This window comes from Primulina tabacum, chromosome 2 (assembly GCF_025594145.1).
Source record: "Primulina tabacum isolate GXHZ01 chromosome 2, ASM2559414v2, whole genome shotgun sequence".
NCBI classification, from domain to species: domain Eukaryota; kingdom Viridiplantae; phylum Streptophyta; class Magnoliopsida; order Lamiales; family Gesneriaceae; genus Primulina; species Primulina tabacum.
This window is the reverse complement of record NC_134551.1, coordinates 50,075,523-50,093,237: the sequence shown is the minus strand read 5'-3', so window position 1 is coordinate 50,093,237 and position 17,715 is coordinate 50,075,523. Positions and strand designations below refer to the sequence as shown.

At 36.8% G+C, this 17,715-nt stretch overlaps 2 protein-coding genes across 5 annotated transcripts; one reads left to right on the top strand and one right to left on the bottom strand.

Moving 5' to 3' along the window:
• Positions 1-9,552: 9,552 nt before the first annotated feature.
• On the top strand, positions 9,553-12,113 carry LOC142535427 ((S)-ureidoglycine aminohydrolase-like). Its single transcript, XM_075641784.1, has 13 exons — positions 9,553-9,712; positions 9,799-9,915; positions 9,994-10,081; positions 10,161-10,237; positions 10,317-10,356; positions 10,435-10,501; positions 10,653-10,738; positions 10,884-10,965; positions 11,044-11,100; positions 11,432-11,470; positions 11,549-11,619; positions 11,746-11,799; positions 11,878-12,113. The coding sequence occupies exons 1-13, from the start codon at positions 9,628-9,630 to the stop codon at positions 11,948-11,950; spliced, it is 936 nt and encodes a 311-aa protein (XP_075497899.1). The 5' UTR covers positions 9,553-9,627; the 3' UTR covers positions 11,951-12,113.
• Positions 12,114-13,328: 1,215 nt separating this feature from the next.
• On the bottom strand, positions 13,329-17,480 carry LOC142535406 (putative glycosyltransferase At5g03795). Of its 4 annotated transcripts, none has more exons than XR_012817529.1 (5): positions 17,080-17,479; positions 16,804-17,000; positions 16,364-16,712; positions 14,444-16,062; positions 13,329-14,340 (listed from the first exon to the last, which is right to left on the bottom strand). XR_012817529.1 is itself a non-coding variant. In XM_075641780.1 (5 exons), exons 1-5 carry the CDS (start codon positions 17,320-17,322, stop codon positions 15,391-15,393), a joined length of 1,395 nt encoding a protein of 464 aa, XP_075497895.1. In that variant the 5' UTR covers positions 17,323-17,480; the 3' UTR covers positions 13,329-15,390. The 4 variants fall into 4 exon arrangements, 3 of the variants coding, with proteins under 3 accessions (XP_075497895.1, XP_075497890.1, XP_075497886.1); XM_075641780.1 differs by having other exon boundaries at positions 13,329-15,866; positions 15,933-16,062; positions 17,080-17,480; XM_075641775.1 differs by having other exon boundaries at positions 13,329-16,062; positions 17,086-17,480.
• Positions 17,481-17,715: the final 235 nt, after the last annotated feature.

Here is a 17,715-nt window from a genome sequence, read left to right as displayed (position 1 = left end):
TGGGCTTCATTGGTTGCAGCCACTCTTCATTATCACGGAACACAACCCCAGCCATCGCACACAACTCTGATATGATACTGGGAAAGAAAAGCCCGATGTGTCTGTTATGAACGCTTATCAAAATCTGAGAATTGATAAGCTTTCCTACATTGATTGGGTAACCCTGAGATAAAACATATAGAACCACGGCCCGCTCCTTTTTTACTTCACTTTTGTGTGAGACCGACATCATTCTCCTTGCCAAAAATAAATACCAAAGAGTATTATCGGCCGTCAGATATTTTTCATCAAAACAACTCGGTGACCCCCTTACTGGTTTCCAGATCGCCCCTGGATGACACAGGGTGTCGATTATCACACTATAATCAGGGTTAGCAACCAAAGTCTGGAAGGCGGAATCATCGACGTCGGGAGTTTCTAAAAAAACATTGATTATACTAGAATCAAATGACACAAGTTTACCTCGGACAAATGCCTTGCCATCCGTCCTCTCACCCGCATTTGCATAAATTCTCGTACCACCGATACCACTGCCGCTTTCGGTTGAGATCCAAATTTTCCCATCTGCGTCTCTCCAACCCAACAAGAGGCCCAACGTATCGATCCTCCCTTTGTCTACGAAATCCCCGCTCGGTGATCGGGTTTCTATTAATTTTGGCATATTCATACCGAGCCTGCGCCGCATCACTAACAAATCGAATTCTATCAAAACTAATTATTTTTCGACAATGTCGAAACCCATCAACACACGGCCTGAACGCCCAGAAAACATAGTTCAGTGTCTTACTCATTTCATTGTTGGCTCTGAGATGCTTCCACTCCACAACTGTTCCCGGATTATATTTGGGAAGAGCACACATATATTTTGGAAGTAATTGAACGGAGCTCTCCCATGTACCATAAGCAATTTCCATAGCACTTTTCAAACTTCGCCATGCCTTCGTGTACGAGATTTGATATCCATATTTATCTTTCACATTTTCGATGATATATTTAATCTCGTACGAAGGATCACAATGAACAACTCCCAATAGAGTATGTGCCACCATATCACTGTTCAAATTCTTATGGTCTATACCAACCGAGGTAGATATACATGTGTGAGGCCCGTCATATTTTGTTATTTTCCAATAACAAGTCTTGGCCTTCAAAGAAGCGCGAAGTCCCCATCGACAAATGGCCGTAGAAGAATTATTTTTACAACGTAACTTCCACAAACTGCGTGTGCTCTCCACGACACGGTACTCACGCCTGGCAACTCTGACTGAATAATCCTTGACAGATGCAATAAGATCATTCTTATCTTTAAATAACATATTAACGCTTATTTCACCTCTATCCGGATTGTAATAGCTTGATTGCACTCCACAAGGAACATCGACAGAATCAGGAAGCTCTTCCCCAAAAAATTTATTGAAAATTAATGGCATTTCAGAAATGTTTGACAGAAATGGGACGGTCTGCCTCTGTAATGTGTCACGTGGTGGTTGTCGAGATGATGTCCCCTCATCAAGATTTGTAAAAGTATTCACTTCATCATCAACATTCACTTCTTCTTCTTCAGACTCGCTGTATGACATATCTAGTTCAGAATTAGTCCTCCAAATATCATCATTATTGGCCTGATCCGGACAACGAGCACTTGAATCTAATGTTGGATTCGGCCAATATGGAGCATTATTTTGTTCCGACGAGACATTTATATATTGATCCCAAGGCCCACTTACATCATCGAAACTCATATTACCGAGTCCTTCAGTAACCTGTGGAACATAAGATTCTTGCTCCTGGAAACCACCATATGTTGACGTACCGGGTTGGTCATAAAAAACTGAATCGGATGCATGTGGAACGTAGGATTCAGGCTCATCGAATCCAACATTATGCTCAATTGAATTTGCTTCCACGTACAGATGCAAAACATGCATATTGTCACATTGCATTATAAACTGTAAAGCATCGTCATCAACGAGATTGACTTGAATTTCATGCCAAGATGCTCTCTCCATGAATGAATACTTTGTTGACATCTTCAGAGAAAAAATCGCTGGATCGATTGCTAACATTCTATGCACAACTTCAACTAAATCCATCAAATTAATAGATCGTAATACTCGTATCGGTCTAACAAATGGAATTATATATTCAATCGATCCATTATCACTGACTATATGACCACCAAAATATAAGAGTACGTCGATGTTAGACATTTTGTCAATGAAAATTGAGAGAAAATTTAGGCGAAAGTTGATAACTCATTCGTTGAATATTTCATCACTTATATAGGAGAAGAAATGTGAAGACTATTCATATTTGAATTATTGGTCTTCACGTGATTTTCGAGAGTCTCAGCTTTGACTCTGAAATTATCATTTCAGAGTTTCAGCTTTCACGTGAAAATTATTTTGAGACAGCGTACGTAAACGAAATGAACGGACAATAAAATTTACATTATTTTTTAAAAAAACCCTAAGAGTATTACTTTTTATTGTGAATATCGGTAGGGTTGACATGTCTCACAGATAAATATTCGTGAGACCGTCTCACAAGAGACATACTCATTATATAATTTCGAATATAAAAAAGTATTACATTAGATTAAAATTATCAAAAAATTAACATAAAAAATATCATATATATGCACGCATATTTAGTATATTTATTTCAACGTTTTAATTAATTCTTACAGGTCTCGATCCTTAGCGTTGACAGGATCTAGATCATTCCGACATATCTATATGAGGATATAAAAGCGCAAAAAATGCACCAAACAGGGGAATATCATTTCTAAGGGAGCAGAAAACATGCATGTCAAAGACTACTAGTGAAAAAGTGTTGTGTGTTATTTTCACTTTTAACTTGTATTTGGATTATTGTGCACATGAATAATAACAATAAAAATAAAGAACGTTAGGATTTTAACCGTATCTCGGTTCAAACATCTACAACTACAACTATATCCAAATTTCAAGTAAATCCACTAAATTTCAGATATTATAATCATATAAACATTCAGACAATATAAAATAATTCATCTTTTATCATAATGATAATCACGTTCAATTAACTTCAGTTGGAGAGGATCACTCGATTTTGACAACACTACATTCAAACTCACCTTCGATATTGTTCCTCGTTCTTACCGAGAACAATATTGATTTCCTTTCCCGAGAAATAATTCGCGAACCTTTGAATAGATATGTACCACTGACAATTGAAAAACTCAAATTCAAATTGAAAAAGATGTCATTGTATAACCTTGTTTCTGTCGGAAAAATAATTAAAGGTGGGGACATACATAATAAATGCATGCAGAGGAGAATTCTTATTTGATTGCCTTTGTTGAAAAAGAAGCAAAACGTGTATGTGCAGCCGAAGGAAATATGAATACGCGTTTTTAACGCGTATTCACACGGACAGGGGGCTCTATAAATAGAGCTCCCCCTTCATTCTGAAATCATCCATTCTTCGAGTTTTCTCTCATCCTATAAGCATTTGAGTGCTTAGTTCTATAATATTTGTGAGGTGTTTGTTCTCCTATATTAAGAGAGTGTGTGTTCTCTTTGGAAACACAGTGAGTGAGTTGTACACCACAAAATATTATAGTGGAATTCTTTTCATCTTGCCCGTGGTTTTACCCTAATAATTTTTAGGGGTTTTCCACGTAAATCTCGGTGTCCAGTTTATTCTTTATTTTTCTTGTTTTATTATCTCAAATTCCGCACGTGGGACCAACAAGTGGTATCAGAGCCTTGGTTTAAAATTTCTTAAAATTCTAAGTATGCTCTGTAGGTTGCAGCCTAGACTGATCTTCACATTAGAAAATATTTTTTGAGATTTTTTATTTAAGGCGGGATTAATTTTATCCAGTCCACTACAATTGTTGTAGATATAATGGCGGGAAGATACGAGATAGCAAAGTTCAATGGAAACAATTTTATACTGTGGAAAATAAAGATACAAGCATTTTTAAGAAAGAAGAATTGCTTGACGGCTATTGGAGATAGACCGCTGGAAATTACGGACGATGGAAAGTGGAATGAGATGAATGATAATGCTGTTGTCAATTTACACTTGGCTATTGCAGACGAAGTTTTGTCAAGTATCTCTGAGATAAAAACAGCCAAAGTTATCTGGGATACTCTGACAAAGATGTACGAGGTCAAGTCGCTACACAACATGATTTTCCTAAAGAGAAGGCTTTATACTCTTCGGATGGCGGAATCTTCATCGATGACCGACCATATCAACACACTCAATACTCTATTTGCCCAACTCACTTCCATGGGGCATAAAATAGGGGAAAATGAACGTGCGGAGCTTCTACTTCAAAGTCTACCAGATTCATATGATAAACTTATCATCAACATTACCAACAATATTCTGATGGGCTTTCTAAGATTCGACGATGTCTTAACTGCGGTTCTCGGAGAAGAAAGCCGGCGCAAGAATAAGGAAGACAGGTTGGTAACTTCGAAGCAGGCAGAGGCTTTGCTGATGATAAGAGGAAAATTTATGGACCGTGACTCCAGTGGGAGCCAAATGCGAGGTAGATCAAAGTCGAGAAGTAAGAAGAAAAATATTTACTGCTTTAAATGTGGCGGTAAAGGGCACTTCAAGAAAGAGTGTACGAGTATCGATAAAAGCTCTCAAGGAAATGTGGCCAGTACTTCAGGCAGTGGTGAAATATTATTCAGCGAAGCAGCAACAGTTGCAGAAGGCAGACACAAATTTTGTGACACATGGATTATGGATTCAGGAGCGACGTGACACATGACGTCTCGGAGAGAATGGTTTGATCATTATGAACCAGTCTCAGGAGGATCTGTATTTATGGGAAATGATCATGCCTTGGAAATCGCTGGGATCGATACTATCAAAATTAAAATGTTTGATGGCACCATTCGCACCATACAGGAGGTACGACATGTGAAAGGACTGACGAAGAATCGTTTGTCCTTGGGGAAATTGGATGATATCGGGTGCAAAACTCGGATCGAGAACGGGATCATGAAAATTGTGAAAGGCGCGCTTGTGGTTATGAAGGTGGAAAAAGTTGCTGCAAATCTGTATGTACTTTTGGGAGAAACACACAAAGAGACGGAACTAGCTGTTGCATCAATTGGTCCAGGAGAAGAATTAACAGTGTTATGGACATAGAAAGCTCAGGCATATGTCAGAACGAGGGTTGAAAATTCTCTCAGAACGGAAGCTGCTGCCGGGACTTACAAAAGTGTCACTACCTTTTGTGAACATTGTGTTACCAGTAAACAACACAGATTAAAGTTTGACACTTCTACTGCCAAAAGCAAAAGCATATTGGAGCTGATTCATTCGGATGTTTGGCAAGCACCGGTTTTATCCCTAGGAGGAGCGAGATACTTTGTCTCGTTCATTGATGATTTCTCTAGGAGATGGGTGTATCCAATCAAGAAAAAATCAGAAGTTTTCCAGATCTTCAAAGATTTCAAAGCGCGGGTTGAACTTGATTCAGAAAAGAAAATCAAGTGTCTAAGGACTGACAATGTAGGAGAATATACCAGTGATGAATTTGATGCATATTGTCAACATGAGGGCATCAAGAGACAATTCACGACGGCTTACACACCTCAACAGAATGGAGTGGCGGAGCGGATGAACAGAACCTTGTTGGACAGAACAAGAGCTATGTTGAGGACTGCAGGTCTAGAAAAGTCATTTTGGGCGGAAGCAGTCAAAACCGCTTGTTATATTATCAATCGTTCTCCTTCATTGGCAATTGATCTGAAGACTCCGATGGAGATGTGGACCGAGAAGCCGACAGATTATTCTCATTTGCATACATTTGGAAGTCCGGTGTACGTTCTGTACAATGAGCAAGAAAGATCGAAGTTGGATTCGAAATCCAGAAAATGTATCTTCTTGGGTTATGCTGATGGAGTGAAGGGGTTTCGCTTGTGGGATCCTACTGTTCAAAAGCTTGTCATCAGCAGGGATGTTATCTTCGAGGAAGATAAAGTAAAGGGAGACAAAGGCACACTGAATTCAGAAACTACTATTTTTCAGGTGGAAAATAAGACGGACGAAGGTCAAGTTTCTTGTGAAGCAGTACCAGAACACGAAGAACAAGAACATGTTGAGTCTGAAGTTTTCAATGTGAGGCAGACTCGAGACAGAAGACCACCAGGTTGGTTTTCAGATTATGTCACTGAAAGCAACATTGCATATTGTCTATTATCAGAGGATGGTGAGCCATCGAGTTTTCACGAGGCTACTCAAAGCTCGGATGTATCCTTGTGGATGATAGCAATGCAAGAAGAGTTGGAGACATTAGACAGGAAGAAAACTTGGGATCTTGTTACACTACCACGAGGGAGGAAAGCCATCGGTAACAGATGGGTCTATAAGATCAAGCGAGATGGCAATAGCCAAGTGGAGCGGTATCGTGCTAGATTGGTGGTAAAAAGGTATGCTCAGAAAGAAAGCATTGACTTCAATGAGATATTTTCCCCTGTGGTTCGGCTTACAACAGTCAGAGTGATGTTGGCATTGTGTGCGGTGTTTGACCTACATCTAGAATAGCTAGATGTGAAAACGGCGTTTCTTCATGGAGATCTTGAAGAAGAAATCTATATGCTCCAGCCAGAAGGTTTTGCGAAAAAAGGCAAAGAGAACTTGGTTTGCAGGTTGAACAAATCTCTGTACGGTCTCAAACAGGCGCCGAGATGTTGGTATAAGAGATTTGATTCCTATATCATGAGCCTTGGATACAACAGATTGAATGCAGTCCCTTGTACGTATTTCAAGAGGTCTGGTGATGATTATATTATTTGGCTGTTGTATGTGGACGACATGTTGGTAGCAGGCCCCAACAAAGATCATGTCCAAGGACTGAAGGCACAGTTGGCTAGGGAATTTGATATGAAGGACTTGGGACCAGCAAACAAGATTCTAGGGATGCAAGTTCACCGAGATAGAAGTAACAGGCAGATTTGGCTTTCCCAGAAAAATTATTTGAAGAAAATCTTGCAACGCTTCAACATGCAAGATAGTAAGCCAATTTCGACCTCTCTTTCTGTTAACTTCAGGTTATCCTCCGAAATGTGTCATAGCAGTGAAGCAAAGAGGATGGGGATGTCTCGAGTACCGTATGCATCAGTAGTGGGAAGTTTGATGTTTGCTATGATCTGTACAAGACCGGACACTGCTCAAGCAGTGGGAGCAGTTAGTCGGTCTATGGCGAATCCTGGACGAGAGCATTGAAGCACTGTTAAGAGAATCATTAGATACATTAAGGGTACCTCGAATGCTGCATCATGTTATGGAGGATTGGATTTTACACTCAGGGGCTATGTCGTTCAGATTATGCAGGTGATCCTGATAAGAGGAAATCTACTACTGGTTATGTGTTTACACTTGCAGGAGGAGCAGTAAGCTGGGTTTCAAAACTGCAGACAGTTGTGGCGTTATCTACAACAGAGGCAGAATACATGGCAGCTACTCAAGCTTGCAAGGAGGCAATATGGACTAAAAGGTTATTGGAGGAGATTGGGCACAAACAAGAGAATGTTCCTTTGTTTTGTGATAGTCAGAGTGCCTTGCACATCGCAAGGAATCCAGCCTTTCATTCCAGGACGAAACACATTTGAGTACAATTTCACTTTGTGCGGGAAGTAGTAGAAGAAGGAAGCGTGGATATGCAGAAGATCCATACGAAGGATAACATAGCTGATTTTCTGACCAAGCCAGTGAACACTGATAAGTTTGAGTGGTGTAGATCCTCAAGTGGCCTAGCGGAAACGTAAGCAGCAGGGAATGGCAAGATTGAAAGGATGTGTGGAGATGTGTTTGATTCTCAATCAAATCTCTAAGTGAGAGAAATGTCGGCAAAATAATTAAAGGTGGGGACATACATAATAAATGCATGCAGAGGAGAATTCTTATTTAATTGCCTTTGTTGAAAAAGAAGCAAAACGTGTATGTGCAGCCGAAGGAAATATGAATACGCGTAGGGGCTCTATAAATAGAGCTCCCCCCTTCATTCTGAAATCATCCCTTCTTCAAGTTTTCTCTCATCCTATAAGCATTTGAGTGCTTAGTTCTATAATATTTGTGAGGTGTTTGTTCTCCTGTATTAAGAGAGTGTGTGTTCTCTTTGAAAACACAGTGAGTGAGTTGTACACCACAAAATATTATAGTGGAATTCTTTTCATCTTGCCCGTGGTTTTTACCCTAATAATTTTTAGGGGTTTTCCACGTAAATCTCGGTGTCCAGTTTATTCTTTATTTTTCTTGTTTTATTATCTCAAATTCCGCACGTGGGACTAACAGTTTCAACATCTTATTGCAACAAAGAATGAACAATTTCTTTTTTACTTTTAATTTCTCACAAAATCAAAGTTGACATGTTTATGTTTTGATCAAAATAGCTAGAGTAGAGTATCAATAACTCACTGAAGAGGCCTGAAGTCACAAGATGATATAAAAGTTATCTGATGTTGCGCGCTACAATCAAAATGTTGAAGCATGAAAAAAGGACTACTCAAGAATCATTTTCATTTCAAATCAAATGTATGTAATGTACTCTTATTGTCTCAATTCATTCTTCAGGTATGACCAAGACATTCAAAGTAAACACATATATGACATAAAAAGTAAAGTTACTATGGTGATGATTATGTCACAAATATTATTGAGCACGACGACGACGTTTGTGTTTTAAAGACTGTGGTGGCAGATGAGCTACAATGACTATAAACATGTATTGATCAATAATGAATACGAAGTAGTTTCGATTCATTCTACGTTGAAAACAAACTTTTATAATGATAACAAGTAATTTCTTGTTTTTTAAAGGAAATTTTTATTGAAATGAATTTTGTTCGAGATAACACATGTCAATATAAAATCTTCTTCATTAATACGATGAAAAGTCGAATAAAGTTTGACAAGGCTATTGGAGATTCCAGTATAGAATTTTGGTTGTTATTATTGTTTGAATCCCGGATTAGACATTTCAAACCTTAAACCAAGCAGTATTTTTAAATTTCCATTTGAAAAAAATGCAGTTTTACCGAATACTCAATTTGAATGTTATTTGATTTTGATAATTCGATATGTATCATGGAATCTTTTTTTTTTATGGTTTATAATTTATATTACGTTACATCTATATTATTATATTAAGCGAGCAACTTTTTTGCTAATATAACTAAATTTTCATAAATTATTTAAATCTTTCAATGAACATAATAAGCGATTATTTTAAGATTATAGTTTAAATGATTTATTATCTTTTAATTAATTTAAATTTTTGTATACATAATATAAAACACAAAAACTCTTGTTAGACGATTTCACTAATCAATTTTGTGAAACGTGTATTTTATTTAATTCATCAACTAAAAATATATTTGTTATGTCAAAAATATTATTTTTATTGTAAATATGAATCAATTTAGCTCATATATAAATAAAGATTCGCAAACTCATCTCATTTGAAATTTATACAATATAAAAATATTTTATATTACACACATCTTATAATTTATCACAGACTCTGGTAGAAATAATTGGAGGGTGCTTTTAACAACAAATACAAACAAAAAAATTGTCAGGTGATTGATTCATCTCCCATTTTGAAGGAAGATGAAAAATTTAGCAGGAGTGCAGTTCTTGGATAAGATGGAATCCTTTTCAGTCCACTCTCTCTTACTTGCATTATTCCTTCTTTGTAAACCTAATTTCATTCCAATGTTTTTCCTTTTTTAAAAAAAATCGCCTTTCGCTTTGAATGTACTGACGTGAAATTGATTTCAGGTGATTTGCGAATCTCATTTTCGCAACAAGGGTTTTGTTCTGCTCCGTCAATCTTGGAATCTCAGCCACTCTACTGGAAAGCCACCAACCCCACACTTTCACCAGCTTATCTTCAAGGTGAGTCCCTTGTTTTTGGTTGTTCATATATGTGGATGAATTTGTTAGACTTTGATTTTCGTTTGTGTTGGTTTACAGAGTTACCAGGATTCACCCGCAGTGTGTACGAAAAGGACCATGCTCTGATCACTCCTGAAAGTCATGTGTTTAGCCCTTTGCCCGATTGGTATGATCAACTCGGTGATTTATTTAGCTTTCTCATTCACTGTATGAGCTTGATCTTTGAGTTTTGGTTGGTTTTATAGGATTAACACTTTGGGTGCTTATCTTATTGCTCCCCCCATGGGTTCACATTTTGTAATGTATTTGGCAAAGATGCAAGGTGTGATTTGTAAAGTTCTTTTACTCTATGGGTTGTGATAGTTTCAGCAAAATACCTTGATGCTTGGGAATATTTGCAGATAATTCGAAATCAGGGCTACCTCCAAGTGATGTTGAGAGGTCAGCAAATCTTAGCTTATGTTAGTTTTTTGGTATATTACTTCAACTTTATTGAACGCTTTTGTGTTGAAAATTCAGGTTCTTGTTTGTCCTTCAAGGTGTGGTTACTCTAAGTGAAATGTCTGGCATAGATTACAAGCTAGAGGTTATGTAAAATTCAGCTCATCTACTTCCTTCCTGAGATGCTTCATAACCATTAGGGTTATATGGTTAACACAATATAATAAATATATTGTGGTAATTATGTGTTATGGTTTCCTAAGAAACATCGGCCGATGTTATCTTTAAACTTGTAGGTGGATTCGTACGCCTATCTTCCTCCGAACTTAGAACATTCCTTGAAATCTGATAATTCTGCCACTCTTGTTGTATTCGAAAGAAGGTTTGTTTTAGTTAATTCTCTCATGTACCATATCGTTTTTTTCCTTCAATCTCCAACTTTGTTGGGAAAAAAATGTTGGTACAAGAATTTATTTAAATTACTCTCATTACAACTTTATGTCCCATATGTTTGCTCCTTATCTCAGGTATGCCTATTTGGAAAACCATTTGTCCGAGCTGATTGTTGGTTCAACCGATAAGCAGCCCATTCTTGAAACCCCAGGCGAGGTAGATTTATATCCAAATGACAAATGATCAGTTTTGATGCCATGTATCATAGTTTTAATCCCACTGATATTTCTTCAGGTTTTTGAGCTGAGGAAACTTCTTCCGACCTCTTTGGCTTATGATTTCAACATTCATGTAAGTTTTGACTGATTCAGTTTTTTTTTTTAATATTGTAAATTGCATTCAATTTTAAATTCAGCCAAATGATAATTGACCAATTAAAATAACTTTTCATGTCCCTGCATTTCCTGCCTGAAGTCTAATGTGTGAAATTTAAGAAAAAGGGTGTTTGAAGTAATTTCACCTCTTAGGTTAATAGATTTTGGTTTCTTCTACGCACGCCTCATTTTGGTCACGTTATTTTTCGTACTTCTATTTGTAAATTCAATGCATGTTTTTGCTGTCATCTTTCTCCTCGTTTTCCATCTCGACTGTGTGCTTTATTGATATCTTTTGGTGGGTGTAGATAATGGATTTTCAACCAGGTGAATTCCTCAATGTAAAGGTATGGTGTTGATTTTGTCTGTAAATAACTAATGTTTAATACTTTTTATGTTTCATTGGGTTTTTTGCATTTTGGCAGGAAGTTCACTATAATCAGCATGGTTTGCTGATTTTGGAGGGGCAAGGCATATACCGCTTAGGGAACAACTGGTGAGAACAAAGTTATATACATATGTATGTATGTATGTATGAATTTATACATGTGTGTATATCTTTATTGTTTTGGGATAGAGTTGATAAAATTTCATAATTCCAAAGCTGTATTATGTGTGATAGGTTTCCAGTTGAAGCGGGTGATGCAATTTGGATGGCTCCATTTGTGCCTCAGTGGTAAGTTGCGAACAATATGATTAATATAGGATCTTTATGATCTATCTCACTTCAATTTCATTATTAACCAATATCCAGGTATGGTGCTCTTGGCAAGACCAGATCCCGCTATTTGCTGTACAAAGACGTCAATAGGAACCCATTACTGTAATATTTTGCTGTACAAAGATTTCAATGGGAACCCATTATTGTAATAATTGTCCTTATAATTGAAGATGCATGATTGCATGTGCATACACAAGTACATGCTTGTTGAACCGAAATTCTTGTGACACCAAGCGCATATAAAATGAAATTCATGAGCCACTGTCTAATTTGTTTGCCTTCAAGCTATGCAACTGCATGATGGTTAACACCCGCAGTTATCCCTTCTTCTCGATTTTGCCATGAATGTATATTGATTTTTCTATTTTGCAACAAATTCTCCCTTTGTTTGACATTGACACAATAAAATATCAACCAGCAATTCAAGACTCGGGCATAAAGTGACGAGACAGGGGAGGGCGTAGTTTGATAGTTCAAAAACATGATTCGAAACTGTTGAAAACTTTCATGGATGATCCAAATGACAAATCGTAGCTGTCATGTCATGTTTACAACAACAGGAAGTAGAAAATTATTGTTATTTGTTCTTCCAGGAGTTGCATTGTTACAAAGAAGTTCATCCAGCGTTGTGGCAGGGTCAAGCTCACTACAACCCTAATGGTGCCATGGACTTTTAAGGCGCACGATAGCACCTGGTGAGAAAACGCAACATCTTTTTTTCTTTCAAAAATATTTCGAATGCTTTGTTGTTCGAGTTCTCCTTTCAATATACATCTTAAAACCATCCAGTTTAATCATTGGAGTCACCCAGGCACCATTCCCTTCAGAATAGTTATCAAACCATCTCATACCAATTCCTTCATCTGGTGTGCTTCTAAATCCATTCTGGACAGTAGTCTTAATCGTTTGATGCTCTCTATTTTCTTTTGTTTTCTTTGCTTCATGATTCCATTGATTCAAAAGAAAGGATGATGAGGATAATATATCATACTAGTAACTAAAATTCTGAACCTGACGAGCTTCCTGAAATGATATATAGGAGACATATACGGATTCATGCCCAGTAATCAGTAAAACGTCCACTAGGGGTACAATATCCAACTCCAATGCAGGTTGTTGGTTAAGTATGTGTGTAACCCCAAAATGACCATTTGCTGACCCACAGGAGTAACATGGAAAAAGAACCATCAACATGAGCAAACCCAGTTTCAACAGCAATGAAACATCGACAATCACTGGTTCACATATTTCCTAACATTTCATAAAAACGAATCGAGTCTTCCCAGAGAAGCTGGAATTTGGATCAGCTGTACAACCCACGAGCCCCGGCCGAAAATTTTCACCATTAGAGCCGAAATCTAATTTCTGTTCCTCAGCTTCATTCCCTGATTATGTGACTTGAATGTAACTAAGCTTCAAAAGTGTTATTAATATGAAGTCTTCTGAACAATCTGACGAGTGTTCTGTAAACTTCAACAGATGCATTCATGAAGTAAAAAGATAACAGATAGGAGAAAAGTGGTACTATTTACCTATTGATTTTATTTCCTTTCATATTGTACTTCCATTTGAATAATCTTTTCATACAACACTATTAAGATAAAAAATTTTCAACCTTGAAAAAGTGTTTTGAACCACATTGTTTTTCTGTGGCAGGAGTGAATTTGTAATTATGCTGAATAAAGGTCCAAATTTGGACAATATAAGAGATAATTGATTGAGTTACAGAAAATATAATAAGGAGACTAGTTATTGACAATTAAATTTGATAGCCTTGATTGTCTTACTGTATGAACTCCAACCAAATCAATGATATTCGTCACACCATTAAGTTTGGCGTTCTGTTTTTCGTACCAAACAATCCACTTTATTTTACCAAATTTTCCTGCTACTTTTTAGTATTTTTTCCATCATTATATCTGCAGTCAACTCTTGCCTTCTTTTTTTCCATAAGATTATGGAGGAAACAAATTCAATTTTTTTTTTTGCATTTTGATACTAAATGTAATTCAAATTCATGTGCCCATGTTAATCCATGTTTTATACTTGAAAACAAGAATCTCTGTCATAAACAATATTTCTTCTGCGAATTTGTTTGACTTGTTTGTTTCAACAATGTTTCATCTCTGAGAAAAGGGAAGAGAATTTATTATAGCGACTGTTTTGTAATAAAGAAAAGGAAGTTTTCTTTGATGCCCCTATTAATATTTTCATTGATTTAACTTCATGTTTGAATTGCTTTTTATCTGGTTGTTGCCACAGGGAGTAAACATATGGCTGTATTGACTTCTGGAAGTTTTTAGCTTGTTATCATGCTAAAATTTCACTGAAATTTATTCCTCAAGCTGGTTATGGCTTGGTTTGTATTACCATCTTTTACATTTCAGAATCTATATAAGGAGCCTGGAGAATCAAAGCGTAGTCCATGCACCCAATCACTTGCAAGAAAAGGAAGTCAAGGAAATTACTCATCACAATACACATTCCGTAGTGAGCCTATCTTTGAGACTAGCGGCTATTCATAACATCACTCAATATGTACCTTTTGAAATGGACATGGAGACATAACTGGGATTTTCCACCCTGCACAGGCAGTGACATCAGGATCCATTTGCCTCTTTTGCAACAAACTCAAGCAGTTATTAGTCATGTGGATATGACGGGACCTGCAGTAGCCCGTGTTTACCAGCAGTCACAGCATGCGCAATTGAGCTGGAGTAACTTCCGTTAAATAAGAAACATCTGTTTCGAAAGGGTAATGAATACTATTCCTCATTCTTTGTTGGCTTTCATAGAGAGCGACAACATAAAAAAGACTAAAAAATGCTAAAACCCATTGTAAATTCATAACTGGGTTATACATTATTGTGGACTTTCTCCTGAGCAGTGACAGTGTTTAAGTTAATTGAGGCAAGGATGAGCAAGCCATCTGTTTCTTGCTTCTTATTGATTTGTATTTCTCTTTGACATACGGAGAACACTTAATGGATTTCAGCTCTTTCTTAGGTCTCTAGAGAATTATATTCTTGCTTTCTTTGAAATTCAAGAGGTGTTCTAGGTAGATCTTCATGTGAGAATTTTAGGCATTTTTTTGGATCTGCCTACTATTCGTAGGCCTTGTCTTTCTTCTACTATATGTTTGTAAAGGGAATTCTTTGACTGGCAAAAAGCCAAGAAGGGTATCCAACATTTGGTTTCTCTTTATGGAATATATAGTTAAGCAAAGGATGTTATATTTTCCAAAGAAATTAGTCTTTGTTTGTATTTTTTTATGCTCACTTCCATTTTTCCTTTCTGTGGTATATTTGCTTGAAGTTGAAGATTTTTTTTAATAAATATAAGGATAGAATATATGACTGGCTCATGATCCTAACGCTTGATAATAATTATATTATATAGTAGAAGTGTAAAAGAGATCTGACGAAGTGCCAATAACAGAAATTATACGCAAAGCCCAAAACTCAACCACAAGAAAAGGTCACGTGTTTGAAGTTCTCTTTTACATGCAAAGTTAAGTGATACTTAAAACAACACAAGTATCTTAACTTATAAGCTAGCATGATGCAATTGTAAGTTCAATCTCCTGAGCCAAACAGAATGGAGAATCATATGAAAAAGATCAAATCTTTGAGGATCCCCATTCATAACAAAATGCCTTTGCACTTGCTTTACCCTCTTCTGCATTTTTGAGTACTTAGCCTTAGAAATATTTAGCAATATCTTCTTGATATTAGGTATGTCTTCTACTGCCACCACTACCGAAAACTTGTTCCAATTAAGCACATCACTGAAAGGTGGTACATAACCATCTGATATCAAAACAGGGACACATTCTGCGTATATGGCTTCCACCACCCGTGGGCTGGCAACCTCGTAACCACTTGGGCACAGGCAAAACTTGCTTTTCTTTAGCATTGATTCATAAGTAAGGTTTGAGGGTAGTTTTTCATAAACAAGTACATCGGGATCTTTTCCTTTCCATTGTTCTAGTAATCTGTGCCTTATGTTTCCATGTAAGCCTCCTGCAAAAAAGGCTAGAATTGATCTCTGTGAAGGCGTGAAGCCACCTAGAAGCCCTGTAAGTTCACCTGTTTTCAGATTGATTTCAGGTAATGATGCATCTTTTAGAGGATTGAAGCCTTCAGAAGTATTGGCGTTGCATAAAACTCTGATGGAGTTGTTGAATAGCAGTGGCACATAAGAACTTGAGTACGGACCCTACATTGAAAAAATACAGAAATAATGTATAAGAATTAGTAAGAACTGAAACATCTCTCGGGTGTGGTGGTACTCTTTAATCTATCTGCAGTTGATTCAATTCTATCATTTTAAATTAAAATTATTGCAGATTGTATCTCGAATCCAGTAATTTAATATGGCCTGTAAATTATAATGTTCTCTCACATTTTTCGAAAAGAAAGGGTGTTGTATGCTGATGAAGATTTGATGCCAAGTCTCTGTTTAGGCATCGATGGTGTTTGCAAAAGAAGAAAGAAAGAAAAAACATGTATACACATACCCAATCATGGCATGAAAGCATGAAATGATCGGCACCAAGGCTTGTATTCCAATAGGGATGCTTATGAGAAATTGTTTGTACATAATCAGCAATGGTGTTTCCAATTGCGTGCATGTCCATGGCTCCAGGTTCGTATAGATATTGAACCATTACCACGACACTAAATGACATGAAATATACACTGGCTTCTTTTGGATCTTTGGTTCTAAAATGATTTCCCTTTTCCATTTGGTTGATGAATCTTCCTTCTGTTGAATATATGCTTCTGCATGGACCATTGTGGAAGATTGGCGCTTCTCCTTCTTCGTAGACGTAAACCTTGAAAACCCTTTCCATTTCCTGGTAGCTCCTGCAACCAAGAAAAGTAAGAACATGATATTGCCTCTTAGGTGATCAAGAACCAGATGATCAGAAATTCAGAATATGTAATTAATCTATACCGATAAAACACGTTGGCCTTTCGGTAGATAGGGCCATAAGGTATATAATTGTTCTTTTGGTCATGATTAGGTGAAGAGATATTGAAAGTTCTAAGTTCTCTAGCCGCTTCTCTAACCGAAAATCGAGCTTTGGCTAAAACGGCTTCCACCCTCTCTGATCTTGATAAGTACTCCGGCTTCACGAACACTCGTTTCTCCTTTAATTTTTTTTTGCAGAAACATAAATAACCATATTCCAAACCAAGTTTTATTGAAAATTCAGAAATAAAGAAAAACTATTACTAGTTTGTGATGCAAAGAAGCACTCCAGACCAGGTAATCTGATATACTGAAATTGTTTTTGTGATCTTCCTTCAAAAAACCAATAGACTCGCATATCCACGAAGAGGGGAAATTTTTAATATCAGGATAGAAATTAGTGCAAGTAATGAGAAACAAAGGAGTAAATACTGTAAGTATTAAAACTACTAAGATGGAAGAAGGGGAGAAGGAAATATATGAAGAGCCATGCAATTTCATGCTGGTTAATTAACTATTCTTTTCTTGTCTCTTTGCAAATGACCGCAACAAAAGAAGAAGACTACTTAATAATACTCATTACAATACATTAAATAAAGTTTATTCTTTGCTGCATAACAGTAATATACTCTTCAAATGGCCGAAAGGGCAGCTTTTTCAATTTTTTTTCCAACTCATGGGGATCTTCAACTTGCCATGGCATGCACAAGCTTCCTTTAATCTCAAGCCTCTTCTTAATTACTCCACAACAAAGGGCTCATGATCCGATCAATTATCTAATTATAATTTCATCCATTGCAATATTTTTCTACTCTTTTTTCTATTGCTACAAGAATGGAATTTAGAAGCAGATGGCTAACCGGTTACTTATAAGTTAATAATCTGAAAATTTAT